Raw genomic sequence first — 19734 nt, forward strand, 5'->3', positions numbered from 1 at the left:
CATATTTTCTTTTTTGTCTGTCCCATACAAATAGTCATATATCCATTTATGACAATCTTTTTCTCTTTCTTTTTCACTTTTTCATTTATGAGCCCACCATCCACTACACAATTTCAACTACTTTTTTTTTTCTTCTATCTTATTTTACCAATTACAACATTAAAACCCGTGCCAACCCCAAATGGTCTATTTCTATGGAATGGAGGGAGTAGAATAAAGTAAGTCGAGAATAAAGTAAGCAGTTGAAGAAGAATAAATTAAAAGAGATGAGATTTTTGCTAGAAAAAAGAAAGAATTATTTTGTGAATTAAGTAAAAAGAGAATAAAGTAAAAGAAAAAAAAGAAAAGTCAATGCCTTCAATTGCAAATACTGATAAATCATGAAAAAATATTACTAGCATAAACCACCAGAGTTTCATGGTTTTAATCAGCCTAGCTTTTATTTAATTTCTTCTTAATCAAACATCCTAATTAAAGTACAAATATAAACCACCACAGTTTCACATCCTCAAAACTAAAATGTGGTCACATAATACAAATTTTTAACACCATGTATATGTGCTTCAAAAATTTGTAGTTTAAAAAATGATTTGATTGAATTGACTCTCAATCTGCTGTTTGATTCCAGTAACAAAAATTGGATCTTCACTTCCGCTTGATCTACGAGGGCACCGAGGTTTCGTGCAACTGCTACAGAAAGGAAACTGCGAGTCAGTATCATAGCTATTTACAGAGCACAAACTCTAAGCTATCAATGATTTGTGCCTATTTTGATTCTTGCAACTTCTGCACCTTTTTTCTTTTGTTCTCGATTTTGAAAAGAACAACGTACGATTATTAGCAGCAAATAGATAGTGAGAGTTCCACATGATTTCCAAGAAGAGAGCAGCAAAACAGATAGTTGGTCTATAAGAAAATGTACAATTTTAAGCCGGTGCAGAAGGCAAAGAATAAACGATGCTCTAAATTTTTATAAGAATAATTTATGATTTGGATAAAAGCTGTAGCACAAGGTATTAGTGAACGATGACATACTGTGTAGTTTTGATGATAGAAGAGTGCTCTGAATCAAGAGACGAACTATTGCTGCTGTGTTGCCTGAAACAGAATCACTTAGCATGGTAAAATTCGTTTTTCACTAACTTTTGAGTAGTAAACCCGATGCTGCGTCACAACAGTTCAAAATGTGAAAATGAAATTTTTATTTCATTCAAGGACATTGAGTAGTAAACAACGAGAACGATATAAGACCATAGACTGGTATGGCTATAGCACGGATGCTTAATTTTCTGTATGCTTCTAATTATTTGTTTTATCGTTAAAAGAGATGGGGTTCAGACTTCAGAGGCACGGCCAAGTTGTGGTGTCTCCTAGAAATGCACCGGAGTATCATATGCAGCAAAGTTAAATATTGAATTCTACTTGATACAACAGATGATATCATGAGAAGCAAAGTAAATCAAGAGAATTTGAACGTACCACTACTATTTCACTCCAACTTGTTTCAACAAGTGCCGATAGCTACGGCCTCTTATAACACGCTGCCACTGGAACTGAACGGAATGTTTTAAGCTCAGATTTAGCCGTTCTTGAACAAGCCTGCAACACTTATATATCAGGACACAAAAGGCTCTATTTTCAGCTACTGAATCGAACTCATGCATCAGCATCTCTTACCATCTAACGAGGCACCTCTGAATCCCACGGCTGACAGGGCGAATATAGGGCGGGTCGCGTTGGGTGTACAACAAACCAACCTGCAGAATGTTTAAGAAAATGATACAGTTAAAAGTATGCTATACCCTTAGATATGAGCTTGATGGAGGGAAAGGTACATGTGTTAAGTACGATAGTTGTCTGTTGCGATAAAGGACTAATTGTGACAAATCTTCTATAAAGCACCACTTCTGTTACCCTTCATTGTCTATGAAAGGTAGGAAATTCTTAGAAATAAGGAAGTTCGAAAAGGTTCATTCAAGATGATAGCAATCTGTAGAAACTCCAGAATTCCTAATTCCAGTAAGTAGTAGTTCGTGTATGCTTAGAAAGGTAAATAATGAACTAAGAATCGGATATTTGACAAAGTTAACAGACAAATGTCATTAATACCTGTAGCAGTGCATCAGCAGCAGGATCCTCCAAGAACTCGAGGCTCCAGTCAGCAAAGTAATTAACCTGCATCAAATTTAAGGAAAATCCAGTTTTCAATTTTTCAGAAATAACTGACCAACTAATTTACGTGAGCAGAACCTCTGAAGAACTCAAATACCAATTTAGAAAACTAGACTACTTCCAAGCACTCTCACTGATTTATGAATTGCTTAAACAATTAAACAAACAAAACATGCATCGAGTAGTATTTTGACATATAAATGACAATGTAAATGAGAAGTAGAATTTCAGATGCAGGAAATGATGAACAATTTGTCTAAGTACAAAATCACAGATTAAATATGGAATTTCTCATTGAAAAGAAGTAGCACCACAGTTTTAGGTTGAATTTTACCGCAAATCCTGCATTCACTAGAGACTGAATGAAGTCCATTAGCTGAATTTTAGCCCACACTGCAATATCTGTTTTGGGGGGATGCCTCCAAGGAGCACCAACTCGTAATGTATCCTCTGGGATTTTCCCATTTTGTGCATCGACAGCGAACTTTTCCAGGATCAATAATGCTTTATCCATGGCAGGATTAACAACGCTTACCTATATCAGAGAAATAGAGTCAAATAGAAAACAGATGAGAAACTCGAGAAAAGGAATAGCTTTTCCACATTTTCTGCAAAAATACTATGTATTACTACAAAGCAAACATATGTGCAACAAACTATGGTGAAACTGAAAGCAACATACAGGGTAGAGTGAAAATTTTGCAATATAAACATATCATCTTGGAATAAAAAATTGACTGCCTCAACTAAAACTAGTGATCCACAGGCAATCTTGAACGATGAATCAATAGGAATCTTATGCATGACAAACCTTCAGAACTAAGGGTTTTTCTGTAAAGAATGTTGAACATTCATGCCCATGCCCATCATAAGAAAAGGGAAAAGAAATGGAAATGCAGATCAAAATTTGAACTCATTAGAACCTTACTTGCAGGTATGCCAGATACAGGTCCATGATATCTTCAAACGTATTCTCAAAGTTCAACCTGTGATTAGAAGTATATACATGTTCAGCCACCTTTTTAGGAAGACTGTAAGCAAAACTAAACCTAGAGAACTAGAACAAGATGATTATAAAGAGGAAAATGCATAGATTGCAGATAAAACTCACTATTGGCCAGTATATGTAATGGAATTTAGCCGATTAATAGTGCTTACTTTTGGTAATCATTACTGAGCTTGAGAGCATAAACCTCAAATAGATGTCGGGAATTTGGGCCCAGTACCTCATTAATCACCTCCCACTGCACATTAGATTAGCAATGTGAGTATATGAACCATTAGAGAATTAATTTGAGTATCTCATATTTCTACTTGTTCAAGTATATCTAGAAGACTAGAAGCATAAGCAAAAATGCAAGACGTAAATATTTGGACAAGTTTGATACTGTGGACGGTTCTAAGCACAGTTCCATTTGAGGGTTGAGTAGGATTTGTGTATTATTATTACTGTTAGAATTGTTTCTTCATCAGCCCGTTAGAATGCATGCTTCGTATAATAAGAAAACATGAAATTCTTGCAAGCAACTAATCTATAATCACAAAACATACAAATGACAAAAATTTCTTCAATCAACAATACCTCAGACTGATTAAAATAATCTCCAACCATATGCAATTTTCCTTCTGCTGGAGACCATCCGAATGTCTGAAATTAACATTTTCTTCAGAATAATCAAAGCTCAACTAATAGCATGTGTATAAATATACGAGGGTGTTTACCTCACGGGAGATGAAAACATCTGGAAATCCAAAATCAATAAAAGCTCTATACGAGTAGTATCTGCATTTTTTTGAGCTATGGTAAGAAACTAGAACCACAAGTGCACTAAACAATAAGGGAATAATAACATTAATAAACTGGGACACCCATTATGAAGTTAGAAAACAAATTCATAAAGCTAAATATTTGGTCAAGACTAAGCTTTAATGGAGCTTTTTTTTTCCGCAGTGTTTGGTCAATTGGTTCTAGACATAACCTAACTGATATTACGCCTCAATAAACCGAAAATAAAAATAATAAAACCTACCCATCAGAGGTTACAAAAACAACTGGAAGACACCTTTCATTTGCACCCAAAGCTATTATTCTCCAAATCAGGCTGTCATGGTATGTGGATCCATCTATCATTCTGTCATTCTCTAAAGCAGCATTCTTCAGAAGCTCTATATTGTTTATCACCAGCTTTGGCTACTTATTTCATCGGTACCGAGAAAAAAGGAAGTGACAGAGACAAGAAGTTAAAAGTGAGGCATAGGTTGAAATGTAAAAAATAGTGCTCTCTCATAATCCTCTAATTATACATTGCATGAACAAGTTTATTTTATTACCAGTGAGGTGCCAGATCCTGTTAGGACCATTTACACCAAAAGCATCAAGACTCATATCTACAAAGAGTAAGATATGTTTTGAATGTTTTGATAACACCACCGAACTACTTGCATGTACATTATTAGTAGTTCTTTCTTAGAAGGTTAAAAGGATTTTCATCTGTACTCTGGTACATAATTGACAGGTCTTCCTTTTCCAGTTTTCAGTTTAAGACAACTGGATCTACAACATGGATGGGATAAATAATTTATATACTTAACCAGATTGTAGTTATAAACTTGAATACCTGAAAATAATCCACTTCTGCAGATAAAGACAATAACTCAAGCAACAAACAAGGCCAATCAGTAGCAGAATGTGCTAGGGATCGCGAAAATCCACCCCTTCTGTTCAAATCTTGAATGGCATTTTCCCTCCACTTTCCTTGAACCCTAATCACCTCTTTAGCCAACTTAAGTGCTGCCATGGCTTCCTTGTAATATGACGACTCCTCCACAGAAATGCTCTTGTCGAAAACCCCATCCAACTCTTGCTCACTTAATGCAGAAGAAAATTTAAAAACTGCAGACTCCCACAAATTTGATGGGGATACCCTGTTCTTTTTATTAACTATACGCATTTTGGAGACCTTATTAACATTCAAAATCTGGTCAAGGGCCGTGGTTGGACTGTGCCACTTGGTAAGAGTGGTAAATATTTGGTGGGAGCTAATGGTCCCAAGCTTTATGGCCCGATGGGCCATTGACTCAAGGCAGTCCTCAAGCTGAGTCTTTAGTGTAACGAGTTTAGGAGACGGACACATGGTCCATGACATCCATGGATATGACTGCCCATGCTTTGGATGGTATTCCTTTATTGATTCTGCAAAGTCGACATAACCAGTAACGTGCGGGCCAGTATTCCATTTCTCAAATAGACCTGCCAATAAGAAAAATGGGAAGGCTCTTTATATCAAGTCCTACATTTCTCTCAAACATGACATGAAGACATGAAATTTGCACTAAATACTCAAAGAACATGGGATAGCACTAGTGGTAGTCGTAACCACAAAACACATATGCAGAACATGCCCTCATACATAAGAAAAGAATACATGATAACTGAATCACCAGTGCAGGGTTATGCTAAAACTGTTATTTAATGATCACATTACTCTAAAATCCTAAGCAGGCATTTACTATTCGAGGTTTAGAAACTTAGGATATCCTAAAGCCCTTAATTATTTCTAAGTTAAGATAACTTGATTGATTCATATCCTCTTGAAAGGGCTACGATTTGAGAAGCGAAGATAAAAAATACTCAATCATAAAGAGCAAATGCCCTAAAATAATCAACAAACTGGAGAACGAACAAGCTACTAGTCATGCTAGGATTAGAGAAATCCCTCCGACGAAGATAAAAATACTCAATCGTGTACATTACCAATCGTAAATTGTAAATGTCATTTAAAAGTTAACAAATTAGGAGACACACAAGCTACTATTAGTCCTCCAGATACAAAATGCATTCAAAAACATAGAAACCATTCTCTAAATAAGTTAAATAGTAGAGCTATCTTCTCATATTTCCACCTTCTCCTTGACAAATTCCACATAATTGAGCTCAGCATACCACAATCCTTGAATAATCTACATGAATACCAACACACACACACACACAAAAACACAAATGGGGATTCAATTTGCTTACGTTCAAGTATAAGGGTGGTTTTTCCGACGCCACGGGGGCCATGAAGGATGAGAGGCTGAGGGACGCGGTGGTGCTGCACGTGATTGTTGAGCACTGTTTCCAGCAGCGGCCTTGGGATGATTCGCCATGGCTTAGCGTTCGCCATTGATAATCAACTCTGAAAATCAGATAACACAAAATCGAAAAAATTAAGAAAATGGAAACGGAGAAATGCAATCTCGCAGAGCTGTGGTGAGCATCAAACTTACAGACATGGCGACGGAGGCGGAATTTTGAAGGCTGTGAACCCAAAATCGATTCCCCCAACTTGTTTCAGATACCTGCTCTTTTGCTATTACAAACAATCGTCGACGCACTCATCAATTGTTCGTTCTGTTTGGTGCTGAGCTTTTTTTGGAATTGTGATTGGATTATAGTTGCTTTCTTTTTGCAGGTAGCACTGAATTGAAGCTCAGTTCAATGGCGGCTCCAGTGTAAATGGAAGCTTTATTTGGCAGCTGCCATTAGGTGTTTGTGAATATGTTGTTAAACACACAAGTTTTAATAAATATATATAATTATTATAATACGTTTTTAATAAATATTATTGATTGATTTTAATAAATTATATAATGAAAATAATATATTGAATATTATTTTTTATTTGTTAACCTAGTAGGACTGTAGGGGTATAATTTTTATACATCTTAACGACATCATCACAGACAAATTGAGATGTTTAGTTATAAGGAAAAATTATCATTTAAATCATGACTTTAGTTCACTTCTGATTAATCCTAAAACTTATAAAAATAGCTAATTAAATTATAACTTTTGTACATTTCTCAATTGTTCCACATAATTAAAATTTTGATGAAATTTATCATTTAAATCACAATTTTTGGTAAATTTTAAGACAACTTTTGCATTATTCCATATTATGATGTCGATTTTAGATGATTACTATTATGTAGTAATTGGTGAAGATATAATGACGAAAAGTACAAAAATCCGAACAAATTTCATCAAAATTTTAATTTTAGGGAAAATACACAAATTATGATTTAGTTAGGTACTTTTATAAGTTATGAGATTACTAGAAGTCAATCAAAAGTTGCGATTTAAATGACAATTTTCTCTCAATTATAATACTGGATTGAATTCAATTTTATAATTCTGTGACTGTCAAAATAACGTTTATTCTTTTATTGTTAAATGACGAGAAATGTAAAAGCCACATCACTCATACCCGGAATTTTTAACATCGAACATTAACCACAATACCACATGATCACCTGGCCAACACACGCATTCAAAAGGTCGATGGTGGTATATTTGCTACAAATCTGAAGATAGTAATCTAAATTGGTATACAATTCCACAAAACAAGAAATTAAATTGATACAATAATGAACAAATAAAGTAGGTTTCCTTTAATACTTGTGCTAAAAAGAAAATCAAGGTCTCAAATTCTATCCATCTCAATTTCATCTTTGTCAAAGGGTTACTTTTTCTTTAGAACTATGCTATTATTATGGATTATGAATGGTATATACAATTCAAGAAACAAAAGTTGAAACCTCACTAGTCTTGTACTAATGTAAAAATGCATTGCGTTTGTGCCCTCGGTCACGCTGCCCCGTCTCCAGCAGCCTATGCTCGTGTCGTGTTAGATGATCGTATAATCGGGAAGTGTTCGGATGCTGTGAGAAAATCGAGGGCCGTGAAGAGCACGCCTTGCCTCGACTCACGAACTGAGGACGGACAACTGGTTCAGCTGCAATGTGGAAGTCAGTTACATAAACAGCCTGTCTACTTTCCTCCTAGTGTCTTCTGCTTGTATCCGTGCTTCATCCGGTCGAGTAGTTTCTCCTTCGTCTTCCTCTTCTTGTCCATCTTCAGCCTGTATCGCTCCTCTCTCTCCCTTTCGTACACGCCTTGCCAGAAAACTTCTCCGGTTAATGGCCACAGCCACGGCCTGTATGGGTGGTCACCATCGTCTGCAGCCTCTGCAAGGTCTTCGTCCATACTTTTCAATAAGGTGATGTTGAAATATTTTGGCCACATGAAGTCTCTCCGTTGATCGATAGGGTGCTGTTCTTGCACCGAGCCTGAATTAGGTTCAATGTAAACCATCTTTCGCGCGCTATGATATGCCCACACATTAACTAGGAGTTCCGAGATTCGACAGTAACAGTGCTTCTTCTGCACCAAGTACAACTCAACATGAAAAACTTATTTGTGTGAGTGTGCCTGTGTTAACATAATTTCGGAACCGTACCTCGGGTTCTGAAAATCCCAGAAAACAGGTGGATGTGTTCGCTGAATTCATGCGTAGACTATGAAGAGAATCAACAAACATCCTGGTCATCAAAGTCGTAGTTTGAGTCTAACTATTATCTGTTTGACTACTACCTCTCAATGTATGTATGAGATGAATTCAAATGATAATGGCGCATAACAAAAGTACCTAGAGAACATCACAAACTCCAGAAACGAAGACGTAGGCATGGCCCAGCCATGCAGTGCCGACCAATGCCCACCGCCTTGAGGCATGGGAGGTAGAGCTTCTACATTTGATGGCAACCCGTACATTCTTCGAAATGCATCTTCAAAAGCTGTTCTGTGAGTTTGGAATCATCAAAAGGATATGAATCAGTAACTAGAGGTGTTTCGGTGTTCTGTTCTGTGTTCTACAATTTTACTGGTGACACTCACCTGCACCGTCCTGCATTCAAGATATCGCATGTCGACCAAAAAGTAGGCAGATCGTTTTTTCCCATGACACCGGCATCCATATCAAGACGAGTCCAAAAGTATATCACATCCCCATCAGTGTTTCCTAGTATTGCTTTATCCAAAACATCTTCAGCTTTTTTGGATAAAGACATCTGAGATGATTAAGAAAAGTTTAGTCGAATGCAGGCAGTGTTGAATCCACTAGAGCAATAAATTTTAAAAATTGTTAACTCGAAGAGAGTAGATGGAGAGGACTCAATTTAATTATAATGTGGATTAAAATGGCAGTAAATATACATACCCTCTTCCCAGCAGCACGCCATGACTGAAATCCTATCCAAGGTCCCTTATGGATGTCGTCAATTCCGTTAGCTATAGCAAACATTCCTCCAATCTCACATAGAATATCACGATAAGAAGTGTCATTTAAGATGGGAAGCCGACCAACTCCATCCACATCATCTGAACTCAATCTCCGGGCTCTGCTAGACTGATACACCAACGAAAGGAGAAAATGTAATAAAAATAATGGCAACATCTAAATACTCATACCAAATTGTATCGGGTCTTAGATTGGTATGGAAGAAATTGTTTAAATGAAGGGATACATGGTCCATCTGATTTACGTATGGAAGAAATTGTTTAAATGAAGGGATACATGGTCCATCTGATTTACATATAATTGCTATATACCAGTAATCCAAGTACAATGCACCAACACAGCTGTGAGGAACTTACGAGGCTTAACCCACGGTATAGCGAACCATGGTGCAGAAATGGCCAACCCCCAGCACCATTGTACATCTCATAAATGCAAACTGGCTGCCCAGTTCTTTCTAGCTCTCCTTCATCTCTCAGGTTCGTTTCAAATCTGAGCTTTTCTGATTTTCTAGCATTACGATATATTTCATCCCATTCACCAATATCTTTCTCCATTCTTTCATCAAACTACACAGCATAAGCTAAAGAGATAAATAGGGGGTTGTAGTTAAATGACAAAAAAGGACTTCAAAAGCAACAAAAGTAGGACCACACCTCCTCTCTTTCCAGCATCTCAACTTCGTCAGAGCTCTCTATTTCGTTTAAGATCTCCCAGTCCAAAGCTGTTGGCATGTCCTCTTCCAGACCTTCAGGATTGACCCCACTGACATTTCCTAATGCAGCATAATTTATCATGTCTTCCTCAAGGTCGTATACAACAGTCGAATTCACCCTCAAATGATCTTCTCTATACATATGTCCTCTCTCACTAGATATCTGGTCAAGTTCTTTTCTAAATTGATTCCATTCCCATACAATATTTTTCAGTTGGGAAGCAGGAGTTGGCAGCAAGACATCTGATGGGAAATCAAAGACATCCTCCACTAACTTTGCAAAACCAAAGATGCATTCTCCTGCAAACATGTTCTTGGCACGAAGCCTTCCAGAGGAAGAAACAGAATGTGCAAATTTCGATAAGTTTCCTTCAGATATCAAGAGGGCAAAGGCATTTCTTAATGCTTCAGGATGGTTTTTTGGAAAAGTTATCCCATTAACTCCATCAACAATCTGCATTAAAAAATATTAATGCATGGAGAAGATGAGCTTCCAGGATCGCTACAAGATCATTCAAAAGAGAAACAAATGTGACGTACATATTTTCTTATGACAGGATAATCTGGAGCAATTATAGGAATCCCAAATGACATGGCTCTAGTCAGCAAATGAGGAAATCCCTGCTCCTCTTGGGAGGATCCGTACAGAACAATATCAGCCATCAGTATTAGACTGTCAACATCACTATTTATGCCATAATGCATCAATGATCCTTGCTGTAATTCCAGACGAGTCGCAATGTCCTACATAGGTGTAACAGTGATAGTAAAGATAACATCCAGGGAAGAACTGAAAACTGTCAGTTTCTTCCAGTAGAAAGAAACAAAAGAGCATTTCCAATCTCAATTCCAACATTGTATATTAAAAGAATGAGCCAGGATAATTTAACATGCACATGCATAAATCATACTACATTAAATCAGACGTGAAAAGAAATGGAACAAATTTAACTAATCATATTAATCATTACAAACATCTGCTGTTGTACCGACAAATTCTTGCTGGGGTAACAGTCACTATTTTCCAATAGAGATATCAAATGTGGCAATGTTAAATCTCATTGGCATCTCATTTTCTGAAGCCCACATGCATAGATGCAGTAAAAACCTTATAATATTCAGAACAGCCAATTGCAAACATATACCTGCAAGGCATCACTGTATTGTCTGCTTGAGTTTCCACAAAGAAAAATGAACTTTGATGTAAATCCAACATCATTTTGTCCTGCATATTTGAGGAGTACAGGTTCTAGATCATGCATTGCCACTGCATAATCCCAGGCTAGGTCATAATAGAAGAATGAACTCCCAAGAACTAGAACCAGCAGGTCATCATCTTGAAAACCTTTCTCCTTCCGCATCTGATATTTGGAATGAGTCTCACTATAGCTTTCTGCAGCCCAAACATCTTTTGGAGATCCAGGAATAACATAGAAGTTTCCAGTGTCAAGAACACTATATAAGATCTGATAAAGGAAGAGGCATAATAAATAATCAGAACTTAGAAAATCCTTAAATAAGTCGCAACATCTTAAGAAGAAAGTTCCAGAAAGAATATTACCGGGAAAGAAAATTCTGGAAATACCACAAGATCAGCCCTACTGAAGGCCATTTTCCAATTAGAAATGAGGTGGCCCCAATCCATCTCCTCGTAAAGTTGTAGACGGGTGGCGAGAGTATCCTCTTGGATAATCCATATCAGAGGCACAGAGCAAAAGGGCTCCTGCATAAGGCTGCATAGATATCAAATTGACAAATCATAGAATATCAAATAGCACTATGCAATGTACAGTGCATGAGAGCATCCATCGCATACATGTTTGCAATAGGCCACAGGAGAAGTGGAGTCCTAAACAATTGTTATTTTCACTAAAGCTCTTGTTCAAGATGGTCATTTTGAAACAGAACAATCCTCTGTAGCTTATCTCAAGAAACTCCCGGGGGAAAATGAATTTAGTGGTGTATTGACCCAGATTTCCACTGGGAATGCAGTCTAAGGAGAAATATCAAGTTTGGCATGTTAAACATAGTGGTGCATGTCATACTAGAGCATTAAAGACTAGAGAAGCTAAAGAGAAAACGTCACATTATGTCAGGCATTGGACCTTTGGGGTCACTTCTTGCAGTTTCCTTCAGTCACCCTCTCATAGACCGCAAGCATGAAACAACTCATAGGGATGGGCTCACAATGTTAATCTTGGTCATATTTGTGTGGGGTCCTCTGATTGTTAAATTACTACTACCTCCGTCCCACATTAAGTGTCACATTTAGTGTGGGCGCGGATTTTAAGAAATGTAAAGAAAAGTGGGTTGAATAAGTTAGTGGATGGGTCCCACTTATATATATTAGTTTTATAATAAAATGTGATTAGAATTGGATGGTGGAATGTGGGATCTACTTACCATTTCTGGTAAAAGTGAAATGTTACTCTTATTGTGGGACGGCCGAAATAGCAAAATGTGACACTTAATGTGGGACGGAGGTAGTAAGCTATAAGCATGTGCATGCCATCAGTGCACCACTCAGATCTATCAGAGGGCAATTTCACTAACAAAAAACAGCAAACTAGCTGACCTCAAATGGCTAATTATATACGGGATTATGGACTGGAGAGAAGTGGGTCTAGAGGACAACATTCACTAGACATCAGATCATAGTATTTTACTTTTGTATTCATCCAATTCATGATATAGATCCAGGGATAAAAGGTAAGGATATATCTGAAACACGAAAAAAATTCTTTCAGAGAAACAATACCTGGAAATGGCATGTTTTGCTTCAAGCGAATCCGCAACAATACCTTCATAACTGTAGGCAAAAAGGCATTGCTCAGCTGTAGTGTCTGGAGAAAACTAATCAGCAATATATGCTACTAACATATACAACTTCCACGGTACAATAAAAAAACAGGAGAAAAACATACATTGACCAATCAGTGTACCCATATCTCTCAGGCCATAAAATTGAAACTGGACCTCCAAGCTCTTGCCAAATAGAACGCGCTCTCCCGTCTTTGAGGGCATATAACTACAGAAAGTATATGAGGTAGGTCAAGGTTTTAATTTGCATGTAGGAAGATATGGACATATTTTAGTAACTGGCAATATCACAAATTCCAACTACAAGCTGATTTTGTTCCTAAAGATTTTACTTAAAAAGTAGCCTCTTACCTCATAAATTAGAAGACTAGATAATATTCACTTCTATTGCAGCAAGAATGTGTGACTTTATTTCACATGCATGAAAGAGTAATAGTAATAAGAGCTATGGCACACTTTCAATCAAGAAGGCATACATGCAAGTAATGTTCCCAACTCGAATTCCAGGGAGGCTGCTGCTTCTATCAAGGTCTGGGGCCTCTGGGCATGAAAGCATATGATCTTAAAACTTTCTGAATTATATTATATCCAGAGCATGATGATGAATGCACATATTTTATCCAGGCAATGCTCATTTACAGTGATTATTCCTTCAGCTTTAGAGGTGAAAGTAAGGAGGGGAGAAGGAGAAGGTTAGGAGTTAGGACACAATTGGACACTTAGTTTGTATGATTTTACAATTTGCATTTTGAATATAAAACAGTTTAGTAGCATCAAACAAAAACTGTTACGAAAAAATACCTTAAGCAGATAGCCAAGACCTTTTAAGTTCTTCATCAAAGAATACATCAATAGTGCTGAAGGATCTGTCTTCATGTTCCCTAAGATCTTGCATTGATAAAAAAGAGTATATAAATATATTACAGAACTTCAACGGGAATATATTTGAAGTATGGCAATACTGGAAGTTGTTTCCTTTAGGGAATGCATCTAAGAAGTAAACAAGAAATTAAAAATTTGGACAAACATCTAATCCCTACCTTGCAGGGGAAAAATGTATGCTAGGTGGCCACCTATGATTAATTAGAGGCTAATACAAATAGATGACTGCCTAAAATATGACAAGACTATACATATACATACGCAGGGCATGAATGGTTGTGTGAGTATACTATACATATGCAGGGCATGAATGTCGCAAACAAACAGCATTGCCTATCTGATATAGATTGTCTTTAGCATTCAGATAATTGATAAGTGATCCTCTAAGAAATGCATAGTCACCAAAAAATTAGCAGAATTTAGATCATGCCATGTTTGCCAGTGATTCTTGCATCTTAATCTATCCTCCTGATATCCTATTAAAGCCAAAGCTGGACTTATGAGATGATTAGCACTCAACAAAGCTCTATCTCAACTTTCTACAACTATAATAAGGAAAAATAACAATCTAACATTTGTTTGTCAATCATGCATATTGCTGAAATGTACATAACAAATGATGTGAAAGCATTTGAAAACATGATTTGAACTACTTTTCCGTTATGCGTTAGGGTTTGGTACTTATACTTTTCCATTCCAGATCATTAGGTATATGATTTCAACAACTACCAAATCTGTGATCATGCAAACCACCAACTAAGGGCGTATAACTATATAAGCTCATAATTAACATTAAACTCCAAACTCCAGTTCAATCACAGGAATTTAAATTTCCTAATTACATCGCTAACAATCACTTACCAAAGCGATCCTCGGAGGCCGAACGCCTAGCCTCGGCTGGCTTCTGAGCGAATCGAGCCGGCTTCCGTTCAAGTCTATCCGCCGCTGAGGCACAAACTCTAGCGAACTCCCCAGCTCCAACCCCTCCTTAACCGACCACCTCCACCGCATTCTCCTGTCTCCGCCAACTCCCTGCCGGAAAGCCAGCATGATCGAGCTCTGCATAACCATCGACGCCACAGAAAACACGAAAATCACCGCGAAAATACAAAAGTAGAGCCGCGATTTGCCTCTGAAGGGGAAGAACGACAACTTCCGCTGCTTGTGGTGGTGAGATCGGGAGGTTTTGTGCGCCGGCGCCGTCGTTTTGGAGGAGCGCGGAAGTTCGGCCCCGCTGCTAGCGTTGTGGTACCGCTTGAAGGCGAAACGGTCGCGGATCGAGTGGAATGTGGCCGCCGACGCATCGTCGGAAGCTAAATCGGCGGCGGGAACTGAGTTGCGACCCATGGTTCCCAATCTCGGGGATCTATTGAGCTCGATTTCACTGGATTTCGAGGTGATTGAAGAGTCGGAAACGGTTTTCAGTTTAGAGAGTGTGATTTGTTTGCAGAGTGTTGATAGTGTGAGTGTGATTCGAAGGAGAAGATCAAAAAGTCGTGAATATTTTCGACTTTTTGATGTGACGCGTTTTCCCCTTTTAACGCTTTTTGCCAATCATTTTACTTTTTGATACATTTAATTATTTTAGAGTATAGCTTTTCTATTAAAAATCCAAATCTAGATTTTTATTAAATACTGTATATCATATTCAAAATTATTCCTTTCATCGTGAGCATGTCTACATAGGTATTTAATTTAAATTATAGATTAATCTCACTACACTTCATAATCATTAATTTTATAAATACTAGTACTAAATACGAGTATTATTTATTTAATATAATATTATATAATTTGAAAAAAATAAAATAACATCACAATAATATTAAGTCCATTTAACCCAGTAATGAAATGAGATGATTACATAACATAATATTATTAGTTAAGTGAAGCAAATTAATTAATTCCATTAGTCAAACTCATTGAATTAATTTAGTGACAAAGCCAGGTTTAGGTAATTAATTACAATCCATGGCCCATTAAGTCCAATTAGACTTAATTATCGTAACTAAACTAAACCAATCATAGCTCAATAATTGGGTGCTTACGTGAAATTGACTCCCTTCATTCTTCCAACAATAGTTCAATAATTCGATGATTACTCAAATAAAGATTTGTATCATTGTATGTGATGAAGATAATTAATTACTTATTGGGCCAATTAATTAATTTAGTGACCCAGCTCTTTAATAAATCCAAAATGACCCAAATAAGGTCAAACTACCATTTAATCCTAAAAGGCCCAACTGAGGTCAAAACTACCATTAAATCCAAAAGGCCCAACTAAGGATCCAGCCCAATTCCACAGCTGACCTGTCGACCTTAGACCAGTCCACTATGATAACTAAATAAGCATAACCGTACATGGTTGGCTTATCGTAAAATTACTACCCCGTCTGTCATCAGAAATCTCGATTGAATTTGGCAAGCTTGCCATTAAGAGTCTCTATTGAATTCGGCAAGCTAGTAAATTCTATACATGATTGTAGTCTTCATGCTCTCTAATTTTTCTTTTTGCCCATCTTAATCCTAACCTTGCATACACACGTCACACCTAACACAAGTATACAGTGTATAACATCCTAATTTTCATAAAAATTGTAAAAACTAAAAACATGAAAATGAAAGGCTGATAGTTAGTTGCCACTCACCACCAATGATTGTATGGTGACATCTAAGTCACACACAACCGAACAAAATAAAACTAAAAAAAAGTCGATGAATAACATGTTGTTTTGAACAAATACCTAGTCAACAAAATTGTCTTCCTTCACTCAAAATAATCTATATTGCTATTTTGGCTTGTTCATCAAAATTAATCTATTTTTATTTTATAATTTTTTTTATCAAACATTACACTACTGATGTATGTCTCACTATTGTTATTGTTTTAACTATTTTTCTCTTTCTCTCATGTTTTATTATTTTTTCATTAAAAATCATATCATCCCCGAAATTTTCTATTTTACAGGATGAAGGGATATGCACTCAAGATTTGAAAAATACATATTATGTTGAACATTAATATGTGAAAGACTCCGAACTTATATATATCTAATTAATTTCGAGTAAAAGATTTGGGAGGAAATCCCTTGATGAAAAAGGAAAGATCTATATGAAGGAACGTGAGCGAACCCATGAGAACTTTTTTTTAAATAAGAATTGAAAATCATATCGTTCTTTAATACATTTATATTATTAACATCATAAAATATATCAATTTTCGATATTCAGTCAAGAACAAATATTAATGTATATGATTCTATATTGTGGCTTTAAGAAAAGTTCTGTATAGATATAAAGAAATATCTAAAATATCAAGCTACAATTTGTTATCATGCAATAAGAGCTCCTTTTTCAATTTTGGTACATTTGTCAATAAGAGTTTTCTTTCACTTTTATTATAAATGATAAATACACCTATATTCCGCTATTACATTCAATTCATATTTTATTATAAAAATTATATTACATCAAACTTTTTCAACCCACGTTTCTTAAAATATGAGCCAGATATGTATAGAGAAAGTATACAATTTGTCGAAATTATTGAGGATGAGAGGCAAGTGCAAGAAGAGGGACAACTTTATTGGGAGCGATTCCCGAGCTCTCAGTCATGTCCAAGTGTTTTGGCAAAATCCCATTAGGCAAATTCCAGTCAAACTTTTGCATAAGATTGGCTAACACAAGCTCCATTGTAGCTGTAGCATATCTAATCCCTGGGCATCCCCTTCTTCCGGTTCCGAACGGGATAAACTCGAAATCTTGGCCTTTGAAATCTCTCGAAGAATTCAAGAATCTTTCCGGCATAAACTTGTCCGGATCGTCCCACGAGACGAGTTCCCTCCCAATGGCCCATATGTTGACCATCATCATGGTTCCGGCTGCAACGTCGTACCCCTTGATCTGCACATCCTTGCTTGCGAGTCTTGGTGAAAGCGGGAATGTTGGATGGAGACGCATGTTTTCCTTGATCACGGCCTTCATATAATCCATTTTCTCGAGATCATCTTGTGTTATGTGCTTCTTCTGTTTAACGACACCTCGTACCTCGGATTGCAACTTCTCCATCACCCTAGGATGTCGTAAGAGTTCTGACATAATCCATTCCAAAGATGTGGAGATTGAATCAGTTCCGCCAACAAATACATCCTGTATATATATCCAAGTCAACAAAAATATTTAGTGGAGTGAGAGAGAGAAAGAAAGAGAGGAGAGGGGGATGGTTTAGGGTTCAGGGTTTAGAGTTCAATGTTTAGAGTTCAGGGTCTTTGTGAGAAAGAGAAAGAGCAAAAATATTTAGTGGAGAGAGAGAGAGATAGATTACCACAAGCAATGCTTTAACGGTATCTCGATCCATGGAGGCATCTTGATTGTAGATTTGGAGCAAAATATCCAGAAAATCTTCTTCTTCTTGTTCTTCTCCTTCAGTTTTGCCTTTGGCCTTGACCAAGTGCTGGCGGTCTTGAATCACACTCTCCAAAATTTGATCTATCTCTTTGGCAGTGGTGTCAATCCTCTTATCAAAACCATTAACACGACCAATCCATCCAAGCCACGGGATAAAATCACCAACATAAATCTCCCCAACAAGCCCCATAAAAACCCTAATCAAACGCAAGAACTTCTTCCCGTTCTCCGTCTCACTGTATCTCCTACCGAAGCTGGACCTAAAAATAACTTGCCCATTCAAGTCCTCAATCAGCCTCCTCAAATCCACGGGAGCCAACACATCAACGCACCCCTCGATCCTCTTCACCAGAAGGGCCGCCTCTTCCTCCCTTATGCACCCGAAAGACCGAACCCTCTTGTTGCTCAGCATCTGCAGGACGAATATGCTCCTTATCTGGCGCCAGTATTCGCCGTAGGGGGAGCTGGTGACGTCCTTGCAGCCGTAGCACAACTTGCTCATTGCCTTGAATGGGGGCCTGTTGGCAGGGGCGCACGCAAAAATTTATTTTGTTAGGGGATAAAATTCAATTTGGAATTTTGAAAAACAGGTCCATAACAAATGAAATCCTTGTCAGAGTGGTCCTTTTTTGACGGTTCCGTTAAAAAACGAACGGTCATGCCACTGTGCAATTAGCGTTGATTGTTAGTTTTTTGGCTGAACCGTAAAAAAAGGACTCATTCGATGACATTTTCATTTGTTATGGGCCTGTTTTTCAAAAAGTGAATGTTTTGGACTAAATTCATATTTTGGTCTTATATTTAGGACAAAAATTGACCTTTGCTCTTGTAATTAACAAAATACTGAAAATTCAACAATAGTACACAGATAAAAAAAATTTGAAAATTTTAAAATGTAGAGTAGTTTCTCCCTTGCCTGTTGGAGAAGTTGGTGTCGTGGGTTTTCATGACCTCGCGGGCCGTCTCTGCGGATGAGACGACCAGGACGGGGACGCTCCCGAAGCGGAGGAGCATGAGGGGGCCGTGTATTTGGGCGAGTGAGTGGAGGCCGCGGTGAGGGTGCGAGGTGAGTTGATGTAGGTTTCCGATTATTGGTAGCTTTGAGGGGGAAGGGGGGAGGTTTTTTTTGGTTGAGGATTTGAGGAAGAATTGGGTAATGGACCACAGCAAGATTAGAGAAACTAGAGATGTGAGGATCAACTCCATTTCTTACTTCTTCACTTCATCAATGGCTTATTTATGGATCAATAATTGTAGCCAACTTAATTGGAAATACATAATCGGTTCATTTCATTATTAGAGGAATCACAAACATGATCATATAATATGGGAGAGTGACTAAATGACAAGAAGAGCTAAGTAGCTAGAGACAAACTTGGTATATGATTCTCTAGTCCAAACAACTATCAAAACTCAACTATACCATGTGATGCTTGAATGAGTAAAGACAAATTTAAAGTGGTATATTTTTATTTGAATAAATATTTACTTAAAAAGAATATTTTTATCGGTTGTTACATACTCCCGTTCACGAAGATAGTCTAATTTTTTTTATTAATGTCCGTCTAGCAAAATTGGTCTCATTTCTATTTAATAGTTTTTCTCCATAATTAATTT

At 37.1% G+C, this 19734-nt stretch overlaps 3 protein-coding genes across 5 annotated transcripts; all 3 read right to left on the minus strand.

Annotated features, from left to right (window-relative positions):
• Positions 1-368: 368 nt before the first annotated feature.
• Positions 369-6701, minus strand: LOC125217067. 2 transcript variants are annotated; one of them, XM_048118994.1, is made up of 14 exons: positions 6442-6701; positions 6194-6350; positions 4791-5422; positions 4203-4363; positions 3895-3955; positions 3755-3820; positions 3331-3416; positions 3101-3158; positions 2507-2707; positions 2110-2175; positions 1678-1757; positions 1480-1599; positions 1036-1098; positions 369-687 (listed from the first exon to the last, which is right to left on the minus strand). In XM_048118994.1, exons 2-12 carry the CDS (start codon positions 6336-6338, stop codon positions 1485-1487), a joined length of 1671 nt encoding a protein of 556 aa, XP_047974951.1. In that variant the 5' UTR covers positions 6339-6350; positions 6442-6701; the 3' UTR covers positions 369-687; positions 1036-1098; positions 1480-1484. The 2 variants fall into 2 exon arrangements, with proteins under 2 accessions (XP_047974951.1, XP_047974883.1); XM_048118926.1 differs by having other exon boundaries at positions 369-690.
• An 847-nt stretch (positions 6702-7548) lies between these two features.
• Positions 7549-15177, minus strand: LOC125201826. Of its 2 annotated transcripts, none has more exons than XM_048100084.1 (14): positions 14569-15177; positions 13627-13713; positions 12930-13033; positions 12764-12814; positions 11567-11738; positions 11151-11471; positions 10546-10749; positions 9947-10459; positions 9650-9859; positions 9213-9401; positions 8891-9063; positions 8643-8795; positions 8454-8535; positions 7549-8377 (listed from the first exon to the last, which is right to left on the minus strand). In XM_048100084.1, exons 1-14 carry the CDS (start codon positions 15052-15054, stop codon positions 7985-7987), a joined length of 3138 nt encoding a protein of 1045 aa, XP_047956041.1. In that variant the 5' UTR covers positions 15055-15177; the 3' UTR covers positions 7549-7984. The 2 variants fall into 2 exon arrangements, with proteins under 2 accessions (XP_047956041.1, XP_047956042.1); XM_048100085.1 differs by having other exon boundaries at positions 13627-13706; positions 14569-14703.
• Positions 15178-17189: 2012 nt separating this feature from the next.
• Positions 17190-19312, minus strand: LOC125213742 (cytochrome P450 71A8-like). The gene is made up of 3 exons (XM_048114485.1): positions 19034-19312; positions 18035-18635; positions 17190-17859 (listed from the first exon to the last, which is right to left on the minus strand). The coding sequence occupies exons 1-3, from the start codon at positions 19129-19131 to the stop codon at positions 17254-17256; spliced, it is 1305 nt and encodes a 434-aa protein (XP_047970442.1). The 5' UTR covers positions 19132-19312; the 3' UTR covers positions 17190-17253.
• Between the last annotated feature and the right edge of the window lie 422 nt (positions 19313-19734).

This window comes from Salvia hispanica, chromosome 1, assembly GCF_023119035.1.
Source record: "Salvia hispanica cultivar TCC Black 2014 chromosome 1, UniMelb_Shisp_WGS_1.0, whole genome shotgun sequence".
In the NCBI taxonomy this organism is placed as follows: Eukaryota; Viridiplantae; Streptophyta; class Magnoliopsida; order Lamiales; family Lamiaceae; genus Salvia; species Salvia hispanica.